Below are 11739 nucleotides of genomic sequence, written 5' to 3'. Positions count from 1 at the left end.
ATATATATATACTGAGATAATTAAAACGTCAACATTTTTAAAAGATTTATTTTAAATTTTGTATCGAATATTTGAAATGTCTCATAATACATTTTATAATAAAGAGACAAAATATATAGTTCTTTTTATGTACTAGTTAAAACTAAATATGAATAAGATTAGTAATCTGTTTATTTTGAATCAAAGTTAGAAATTTACTAACGTAGTATATTTACTTTTAGATTTATACTTCAATGTTTTTACAAAATATTCAATATTTCTATTAGTTGAAAATTTTGAAAGATTTGTGCCTAAAGCATATTTTTATTTATTATTAAAAATAAAATAAATTATAGCAGATGTATACTTTTAAAACTGAAAAAAAAATGCATTATAATATATTTTTACAATGTTTTATATAAGGTCTCTCAAAAATAAGTGTTTTTATTTATTTTCATAATCTTAAACTATTTCCCTTATGAAAATCGAACTTTGTTATTCATGTTTTTTTTTCAGAAAAAGTAATATAATTTGTTTTAAAGTTTAGAACATGCTATATTGTTTAAAAAGGATGCATATTATTTTGTAAGAAAGAAAATAATAAAATAAAAGCAATGGGTTTTAGGAAACTATCTCAACTCTTGCATCGATAATGATTTGTTTCTTTATTTCTATTGTTTTCTCCCTTGATTTTTTATAAATCTATTTTGAAATGTGGCGAAAAAAATTCTTTTAATTTTTTTTTCTTTTTAGTTTGAAATAAAATCAAAATTGAGTTTCAAATCGCGAAAAATTTTGTCGAAGCAGGATTATTGTGAATTTTATCTAATACTTATATAGATGAATACAAAATATTATTGAAATTATCAAATTATTTATACTTTTTGCTTCCTTTCAACGTTAGTTTACTTATGAACCCTTATTCTTAAGTCCTCATTAAATACTAAGGTTGAGGAAAAAACTTTTTTCTTAAACCTCAGGTTTTTAATAAACTTTTATAGCTTTTTATAGTAATTTTTAGTGTAAATTTTATCGCAATTGCATAGTAAGTAATGAATGTAATTACTATACATTACCATCCATATTGAATTACAATTAAGATGTCCGATAACTTACTATACATTGCCATCAATAATGAACTACGATTAGGGTACCCGATGACTCATTATACATTGCAATCGATAATGAACTACAGTAAAGGTACGCGACGATCCTACTAATCACTATGAGTTTCATTATAGATTGTGACTATGTGAATTTAATTCTGGCTTTTTTTTTTAAATAAAATTATAGTTCTTTTAAAATTTATTTAATAGTTAATCAAGTTATTCAGTTATTTTTTTTAAATAATAAAATAGTTTCAACTTTGTGTTCATATTTTTTTATCTGTTTAGCGATTAAATCACCGCGACTAACTTTTGTTTTAATGATTAGTACTAACTTTAAACGGTTTGAAATGTTTGCTTTAAAATGTTGATTTGAAACATTAGGGTAGTTATAATCCGTAAAATATGATTCCTACAGTTTAATTAGGAGAACTCTCATAGTTTGGACCCCCTAATACTAATTTCACTTTTTTCCATATTAAGTTACATCTCAAGCTAATCAAAAATCTTTTGCACGCCATTATAAAACTTGTTTATTGAAAACTTATTCAATATACATAACTTTTAATAGTTATTTATTGAAAACTTATTCAATATACATAACTTTCAATAGTTATTTATTTCTTATTGTTATTAGTCGTCAAAACATTTACAGTTGTCTTGAAATATTTATTTTTCATATTAAACGATAATATTATTCAAATTTACAGCATGATATGATGACAAATTTAACCATATTACCACAACTCTTAAACTTAATAATAAGATTTACTTAATTGAATTTAATTATTAACTTCATTAACTCTTAAACTTAATTGAACTTACTTCAATTTATCACTTTATTCAGCTTGAAATTAATGTATACGATATTGGTGATTTTTTTTCTGACATTTTAATCTAAAATATTTTATCGTCTTTTCAGTGATGTGAACACATACGGCAGTCACTCTGTTAATGTGGGAGCTCCTAACGTCACAATGAAAGTCACCGATAAAGTTGGAAGAGATCTTTACACAGCACAAGTTGGTGACCCTTTGCTCTTGAAATTTGAAATCAATGACCTAAACAGTAAGTTTCTTTCTTTTTCTTTTTCAAAATATCTCACAATGAAAGGAATTTTTTAATGTTCTCACTTAGCATTCTACAGAAAGAATAAGTTGAATTAGGCAAATACTTTAGTCCTTTAAGTCATTTTTTTTATTTTTTAAATCTTTATTTATTTCTAGTTTAAAATAAAAATTTTAATTGCTATTTCCTTCTAACTTAAAATATTGAGTAGATTTCAAATGTGCACCGATTTAATTTTTTTTCCAATGCCCACCTGGTTTGACATTTCGTCTATTCGCCGGCCAGATGGCCGAGTGATCAGCGTGCATGACTGTGAAGTCAGTAGCTGCGAGTTTGAATCCCGCTCAGGGCATGGACGTTGTCCTCTCTGTGTGCTGTTCTCTGTTGTGTGGTGTATGAATGTGACTCACCCTATGAATGGGTATCTGTAGCAGTGTGGCGTGGGTAATGTTGCTCGCCTCTGTGACTTTGGTTCCCAGGTGCCCACTGGGTAACGTTAAATAAGCAACACTTCCGACATCTTCCGAGGTGAAGAACGAAAATTCAGTGCCTGCCGTTAAAAAAAAATAATAAAAAAATTCGTCAATTTAGACGTATTTGGCCAGATTTGTTGGCCACTCATTCAGGGGCCCTATATATGGTAGACCAACGTTGCTGTCTCAGTAAGGACAGATAGTACAGNGAAGAACGAAAATTCAGTGCCTGCCGTTAAAAAAAATTCGTCAATTTAGACGTATTTGGCCAGATTTGTTGGCCACTCATTCAGGGGCCCTATATAAGGTAGACCAACGTTGCTGTCTCAGTAAGGACAGATAGTACAGAGAAGGAAAGAACATCAATGCCTTATCCGAGGTTCGAACCCAGAACTTTTCTGATGCGATATATTAAAAATTATAAAATACTTTAAAAATGTATTTTCCTCTTGAAATAAATAACATTTCAAACGAACTTTTTAAAGGGTATTATTAAAAAGAAAAAAGGAAAATCGTAAATTTAAAAAAATTTATAAAGCTCATTTGAAATCATCAGTAACATTTAACCGAATTGATAGATAGTTATGCTTATTAAATTTAAATATTGAACCTCATTGAGACGAAAATTGTACTAATATTTAACTATATGTTTAGGCTATATTTTTCTAATTGATATAGACAAAGAGTTAATCAAATTTAGCAATACATTAATCATAGAAATTAGATGGGACTACAACTTGATGATAGTAAAATAAAATATCTAATTGCCAGCAGAGATAAATAAGATTTTAATAAAGCACAGTGAGCAAAAAATCCATCCTGAATAACTTATGATCTAATGATTGAATATTCATGTACTAGGACTCAATATTAACGGCTCGAAGGAATGGCCTCAAATAAACTAATTACTAAGTGCAGACAATATTTTATGTTACAAAATCAGACACAAAAACATACTTTTGTCTGTATATACATAGGTCCTTTTTGTCAGATTCAAATTTCTGACCTTCTTAGGTCGTAACCGCAATCTTGGAAATATGGTCCCAATTGTTTGGTCGGGAAAGCAGTCTAAAGTTTGGATCCCTTACTGTTCCATTCAATATTCCTTACTGTTCCATTCAATAATACTTGTTGTACCATTCAAAAAATACTTATTATTATTTTATATTATTTCATTGAATACTTGTAAGAATTCCTCCAAGATATAAGGTATACAAATTTTTTTAAATCATTTTAAAAATATAATTTTCTTGAAGCAAAATACAAAATTGATCGAATAGTTCCTGAGAATTCGAGTCTTAAATATCCGACTTTTCGATTTCGCTAGACCGATTTTGACCAATTTCGTTCAAATTTTGTATTTTGCGATATAAAATTACATTCGTTAAAGCGAAGTAAAAATTTCTATACCTTATATTTCAAAATTTCTTCGACTACTTTTAAATAAAATTAAAAATAATAATTAATAATAATTATTTTTCCCGCAGGATTGTCTTAAGATTAAGATAAATTAATTATATCATTCTGTACAAAATTTTCGATTTGTTTAAGAAAAATCGAGATATGAAGAAAAACAAGAAAAGTGAAATTAACATTAAGGAATCCAAACTTCGTTCCGCTCTCCTAACCTAACAATTAAGACCATAGATCCTTGATTGCAGTTAGTCCCTATAAATTAGCAGAAGTTAACCATGTAAATGACCAATACAATTCATACAACAAATTAAGTGTTATAGATAATATTTTAATGTCATGGCAGAACTATTTGCAGGTATACCTTTATACTGCCATTAGTCCAAAATATGTATCTAATTTTTAATGAATGGTAAATAAAACCATAGGAAAGGGCAATTGAGTCATGACCACGATACTTCTGTTTTATATAATTATTAAAAATGTTTTATTTGTCCTTTTTTTTACTTGAACGGAAATCAATTTATGTGACATTGAAGCAAAAACATAATTAAAACTATTTACAAGAAAAAAAGAATTAGGGCAAAGACAAATATTTTACTAAACTTTTGCTCTTAGAAATATAAGTCTGAAATATCTTAAAAAAAGTATGTTTTTTACTGATTTGTAAATACCATTATCACTGAAATAAAACTCATATAATCTGTTAACTTTTATCAAATTGCTATATAGAAAAGGAAATACTAAAAGGAAGCAAGAGCTCAGACATCTAAATCTCTTTGACGAAAGACGCTAAGAAGCTTACGGTACGGTTTTTTGTAATGCCTTTGAGGTGCGAGAAATATAAACCTTTTTTTTTTTCCTTCTATTTTGGTCAAAATAATTTGTTTCTTAGAAAACAATTAAAATGTTATTTGAAATCGCATTATTGCAATTTTATTTTTGTTGGCAGTAAAAAAAATACTTTCACGAGTTTTCCAGTGTTGAGATAATTAAATAAAAATCGTTGACTAAAATTGGAAAAATTAAGAAAACTTTACGGAAACTGATTTTAAGTCGAATAAATTTTTTAATTCAATTTCTAATTATGAGTACTGTTTCTTGTAATAGTTAAAAATTCCAGACATTAACACCACAGAAAATAAAATTTAAGGTAAAACAGTTTTGAAAATTGTTTTATCGGGATTTTATTTTTGGGTAGCATTAACTTTTGGCAGATAGTTATTTATTTGTTTTTGTTGGCGAGATTTGTTGGCATAGAATAAACGTTATGAAATGTAAACCGTTTTGGAAGCTATTTTAGAGGGTAAAACCGAAAAGATATTTTAAAGGATAAAACTGTAAAACAAAATTTATTAATTCAAAAAAGTATCTCATTTTTTTAAACTCATTAATACCCCAACTCCTGAACGGAGTTTACATATATTTATGCATCGACATATATTTATAAACACATATTTATGTATTATTATTTTTGTTGGTGAGATTCGATAGCATAAACTAAACGTTGTGATACCAAACGTTATGTAAGCTATTTTAAATAATAGAACAGAGTCTGTAAAAATGTTGGGGGGAAATACCACTCATTCGAATAAGTAGCATAAATCTTTCACTGTTTTTTAAACTGTTTTTACTTTCTTTTAACTCTTGAATACCCCCACTCAAAAGTGGTCAACATATATTCACACAGCTACATATATTTATATACATATATTTATGTACTACAAACATTTGTAAATGCAATTGGATATTTCTATCAAGTACCAATTGCTCTAGCTTTAAAAAAGCACTATGCCTTGGAGTCAATACCAAATTTAAATATTTATGTTATTAATGTATTATGGTGACNAAAGTTTGATATTTAAAAAAATTTTGAAAAGTTACTCAAAAAGTGCATTGTTTGAACTCGTAAAAATTTGCAAAATTTAAGACTTACACATTGATTTTAATCATTTTCACTTAGATAAGAAAATCTCGCCAAATTGGCTAATCTAGCTTATTGAGTTTAATAAACATTTAACAGTGTTTTTTGAAGCTCTTTCGGTAAGAAAAACTAAACACTCCACCGTTTAGGTACCTTACACTTAAGACAAAGCTGTAACTTTAAGCTATATATACTGAATATGATGCCTTGCCATAAAGAATTATCTGGGTGGTTAAATAACTTAAATATTTTAATAATTATTACCCTTTAAAAAAAAATTAAAATTGCCAATTTGACGAGAGTTTTACAATTAGATAAAAATTATTAAAATCATTGAATAATTCTCAGCGTTGGAGAAATTTTTTGCTTATTTGGAAATTAAATTACTAACGCTTAAAATTTTCGCAAAACTGTTCCTTTACCACAGTTTCGTTTTGCGCCATTTTTAGAATTAGCGTTCAGGGCACTGGCTTAAGATACGATATTTGATCATGAACGCTTTTAACTTTCGCCTAAACTGTGGCTTTTCCATAGTGAAGTTTTGTGCCATTTTTGGAATAAGACTGACAGCGCTTTCTAAAGATAAACTAAACTTGACAGTATGAGCTTGATCCACTGTCGCAAATCTATATTGTGCAAATAGCATGTAATTCGTAGAAAGTCATCCTTACAAAGTATTCTCTAACTTAAAAATTTTCACAATCACAACTTAGAAAGAGTTGACTTCTAATTTTAATGATCTACATAGGATAGCAGCAAGCTGTAGAAAGAAATGGTCACTCATAAGCAAGTATAATATAGCTTTAAATTAAAAGGCTTTATTTTTAACTCCATAAACTTATTTTTAAAGAATATATCCAATTTTCCTTTTAGCGATCTAATTAATTGACAACTATTTACATTCTACAATGCCAATTAGCTCCTTTTTTTCCATTTTTAATAATAAACCACGCCCAAAATGGTTTGCATTTTATGGTATTTTTTTTTTAAAAAATTTCATTTGTTATAATTTAGTTCGAACATTGTTCTCAGCGTTAAAAATGTTTCTATTGTGTTTGCCTTCTGAACTCGACTGAAAACTTCATTAGAAACTAACTGTAGCAGAAACAACGTTCCAAATAAAATTCTTGCCATTCCCAAAACTCTATGATAGAATTTGAAACACTAGACTTGTTTTATTTATTCATTAAAAAACTTTTGTAACGCTATTTCATGCTACACTGCATAATCTTCCGATAAATCCATTTCCTTACTCAAAACATATTTCAAAGCGTATATTTTTCCAACAGTAATATTTTTCAGATCAATTGTTCTTCTGAATTTGAATTGCAAACATAAAAATCAATTGTACGATTTTGAATAGAACCTTATTTATAATCCTCAAACCGAAAGTAACGGAGTTGCCGTTTGTATCTTATTTACCCTGCTGGAAAGAGATACCGGTTTTTTTTTGCTGGGTATTTTTTTTTCTGGAGAAGCAAGCAGACAAATGTATAAAGAAAAGAGCTCACATTTCCAGTAATCTCTATTCATGTTTTCGTCCAGAGGTTTTGTGTTTGAGACTAAGACATAATAATACAGGGAAAAAAACATATTCTAAGAAAAAGAACCAGTACACACAAAAAATATGTAATAAGTTGAAAAAGAAATTGACTTTATCTTCTGAAGCAAGCAGATGTAACAAAAACAGAGCTATTTCTTTCCCAACATGGAAAGAAATTGAGAAGAAATTGGAAGATTTTTTTTCCAGATGTATTCTCTCTACATTTCAGCACGATTGGGACATGGCTTTCTGATAAAGCTTAAAATTTACGGCCGAAATTGCCTTATAAAATTGCGGTTTGGCGCATTTCTTGTTATTGCTTACATCGTGACCATGATTCATTGCTCGCCATGGTTTTTAAGAGTTGAAATTCCAGCAATAAAAATCCCAAACTGAGACAGTTTGGAATAAATGGGTGGAATTTAATGGAGCAGTGAATCCTTTTCTGCAGATGTGGGCAGAGGGAAGGAATATTTCTTTTATTTTGACCCACTGTTTTGTATTTTAATTAAAAGTTTGACATTTCCATTTGAAACCGAGTTTCAGTAAAGGATAGAATTTCAAATGTAGCTTCTGGTTTTGTTTAATCTAAGTTTGTTTAAATTTATTTGGTGGTTGTTTGATGGAGGAACGCCTCCAAGAATAAAAGAATCAATGCGATGCGTTCATCAAATTGAATAAAATGTAAGAAATACCAATGAAGAATTCTATTTTGCTCAAGTGTAGATATTCTTTTTTTAAATCAAATTCAACAATTTAATAACATTCCAGGGATCGTCGTTTTATTTACTTCTGCTCAATTTAGATTCACTTTGTGTTTGGTCATGAGGTAATTACCATTTCAAAATTCTCAGATCACCAGAAGGCACTAGATTCAGTCAATATTATGAGAATCACAAAATCTTGCAACTGTTATCTGAAGGAAAAGAAACTTATCAATTCTTGTTCAAGTGCCTGAGACAAGCTTAACTATCTTGTATTTGGAATGCTATAATTGAAAATGCTATAATTGGCGGAGTACGACTTGCGAATCTGCTTGATAAGGAATCATTCACGATTAATCCTCAAAAAGAAAGTGTGTCTATTTTAAAATAGTTTTTATTTACACATTTATATTTGGTACTGAATTTGGAAAGATGGCAACAAAATCAGTTTAGCATTCAATTTCTGAAAATTTTAATGAAAGCATTTTGGTACAATTATTCAGAGTCAACTTAAAGTTAAACGAATATTCTTCGAATTTTATTTTTTATTTAAACTAAAAACTGTTTTTGATTAAAAATATTTTTTCATTTAATATCGCATATGCCATCGATGTAATAAACACCATACTTAATGAAATTGTAAGTCGAATCTCTCCATTTAAATCATGGTTTTAAAGTAATTTTCCAGAGATAAGATATGCTAACTTTTAAAATTCTGATGATAATTTAGTAACTGGAATTTAATACTGAACATCTCAATGAGTTTAGCAACTTCAAATAAAGAAGAGTTTCACAATCACGTGGATCTCTATCGGTATCTCTTAATTTTTCAGTTCGTTTCTTCATTCTTCGTTCTTGTTTTGCGCCAGGTATAGTTTCTAATTGTGTTTGATCTTGTTTCATAGAGAAGACAGCAAATATTGTAAGATTTTTAAAATCCAAATTTCTTATCTTTGAAGATGATTGCGATAAAACTGCTCAAATTGGAATTCAGACAGAGAATGATAGAGGAACACAATTTGAAAATTCTTCTAAATGTCTCTATTTTGCTTTGCATCAGAATCATATTGGCTGTATGCATTTATTACGTTTTTTTACGAGCCGATGCACTCAAAATTATGACAAAGATCATTAAATATACTTCTTAAATATAAAAAATATAACTATATAACCTTATTTTAGCTAGTTAATCATATTATCCATTAGTAAAACCCTTTTCACAACTAAACTAAAGGTTTTTATCGAAAATTAAGTTTTTTTTGGCATATACTAGCAGAAATACAAAAGTGCCGAACATAGTTACCATGCAATCAAAAACTAATTAGTTCACTAAATGTGTGTTTGTTTAACAATAATTTTTTTATAACACATACAACGAATAGTTATAAATAAATTTTAAAATCCGGAAATAATACAAATCTTAAATTAAGAGATTTTCTTTGATAAAAATGCCTCGTCGATGCCATAAAATTGAAAAAAAATTTGTTTCATTTATTTTTGATAAATCTTGGCTCACAGCCAATCACAAATTGCTTGTCTTAACTCCCTAAACTAGATATATCGCATCAAGTTCTCTCGCCTCTAAACTATTCATTTTTTAAAACAATTTCAATTCGATTTCAAATAAAAATAAATGACTGATTTATTTCATTACATGACTCAATATCCTATCATAACTAAGAGTTAAAATATCGCTTTATTTTTTTAGAACTAGCAGAAGACGAATTTTTTTGACGAATTATAAAAAGGCAACATGTAAGCATTCATCTATGCTTAATGAGCTATATTTGTATTCAAGCAATAAATAATTTCGTTTCTAAACAACAATACAGCTGTGTTCTTTTGTATATCTTTTATTCTAAATAATCCGAACTCTTCTTCAAGGAAGGAAAAAAAAGCAGCAGAAGTCATCCTCATTGTTAGACAAAGAAAAAAAATAGAAACGTTTCATTGATTGCTTACCATTTCCGCAAGAAGGACCCTAACATCTATGCACTCTCCAACTCCCTCCGAAAAAAAAATAGAAAAAAGAACAAAGTTCTTTCTGCACTCCGGGCACTGTTTTACCACATTCTTTTTCGTATATAAAAATGCATTTCGGAGTCAAAAACTTTATTTGCTGCTCTTATTCTTGCCTTTACTATCTCATGCTTAGAAGGCCAAGAACACATACATTACTAGATTTTTTTTGTGTGCCCGAAAAAATAAAAACAGCTTTTTCGCTTTATTTTACCCGGATTCTACCACCAAATATGGTCCATATAAATGACTTACGTGACATTATCATTCGCGAAAAATGTTGCTCCCAATGTCACTTCTTTTATTTTTATTTATTTATTTATTTTTTTCCATTTTCGGGATTTGGTAACGCCGAGGATTTGAAATACCAGGGAGGCGAGAAGTTGAGTAAGAAAGCGATCTGAAGAAGAGCTATTTTTAGCCGTTTAAAATCCAAGTTCAAATGCAATGGTTATTGGATGGTAGGGGGTATTCTTTTTACGAAAAAGATTTGATCTGAAATTTACGAGTTTGCTGTTTCTTTATGCTTTTAGGAAAATGCACATGTAGTAACGTTGCCATTTTTATGGTTGTACCAACTATATTTGGGAATGTATCATGAATACTGGAAGTTTGGTTTTGAAATACAGTTTACCATTTTCTTTACTAGACTGATTTCTTATAAGGAATTTATAAATTCTTAAAGAAATGGGTATCTATCACGCATTAAAAAATCATTGTTATCTGCATCACGACTATTTTAACCTCTTCCCTACAGAAATATAAATAATTATTGCAAAAAATATAGTTCGGAATTTCCATTTTGCTGACATAAATCATAATTCAAAATCATCATCAATGGTTCGACAGCCCATGGTGGGCCTTGTCCTTCTCAATAAGTTTTTTCCGGGCTAACCTTTTTCCTGCTAGCGTTTTCCAGTTTTTGGTTTTGAAGACCAAAAGGTCTTTTTCCAGGCTATCTTTCTATCTCAAACGGTCTTCATCCATTCTGATAGCGTGGCCTATCCTTTTATTCTTTGTTTATTGAAGTTAATAATTTCAGGTTCATTATATGAGTGAATTCATAATTAGATATACAAAATATGATAAATGAAAAGATTAACTATATTCAGTATCATTTGGCATGATGATATTATTCGACATCATAATCAACGATTTCCTCTGGTAGTATACCATTCGTTGCAAGAAGCCTACTTCCACAGTACCTATATAGTAGGTAACTTGGTACTTACCAATACTAGTATGTATTAAAAAACACCAATTGCCATAGTAAAAATAGAACCTATTAGAAAATAAATAAGCATTCTTAGCGTCAATAACAGCGTGGCAATTTTTATCGTTCTCATATACGATTAAGCAATTTTTCCCCATTAATTTATCTTTTTTACACAAAATTTATTTTTTTTATTTCAGTTTTAATTCATTACCAAAGTTAATAAATTGTAATTCTAGATATTTTTATAATCATTTTTGGGGAACAAATATCAGTACTTATTTCGAAGGCCGTAAA

General features: G+C 28.7%; 1 protein-coding gene across 1 annotated transcript in view; it reads left to right on the top strand.

Annotated features, from left to right (window-relative positions):
* The window catches only part of LOC107444593 (uncharacterized), a 209311-nt gene that overhangs the window by 181922 nt on the left and 15650 nt on the right, over positions 1-11739 (top strand). The window contains exon 7 of the mRNA XM_021145380.3: positions 2008-2153. Within this exon, the coding sequence (XP_021001039.1) occupies positions 2008-2153 (146 nt within the window). The remainder of the gene's footprint in view (positions 1-2007; positions 2154-11739) is intronic.

This window comes from Parasteatoda tepidariorum, chromosome 3 (genome assembly GCF_043381705.1).
Source record: "Parasteatoda tepidariorum isolate YZ-2023 chromosome 3, CAS_Ptep_4.0, whole genome shotgun sequence".
NCBI classification, from domain to species: domain Eukaryota; kingdom Metazoa; phylum Arthropoda; class Arachnida; order Araneae; family Theridiidae; genus Parasteatoda; species Parasteatoda tepidariorum.
This window is presented reverse-complemented; position numbering and strand designations above follow the sequence as displayed.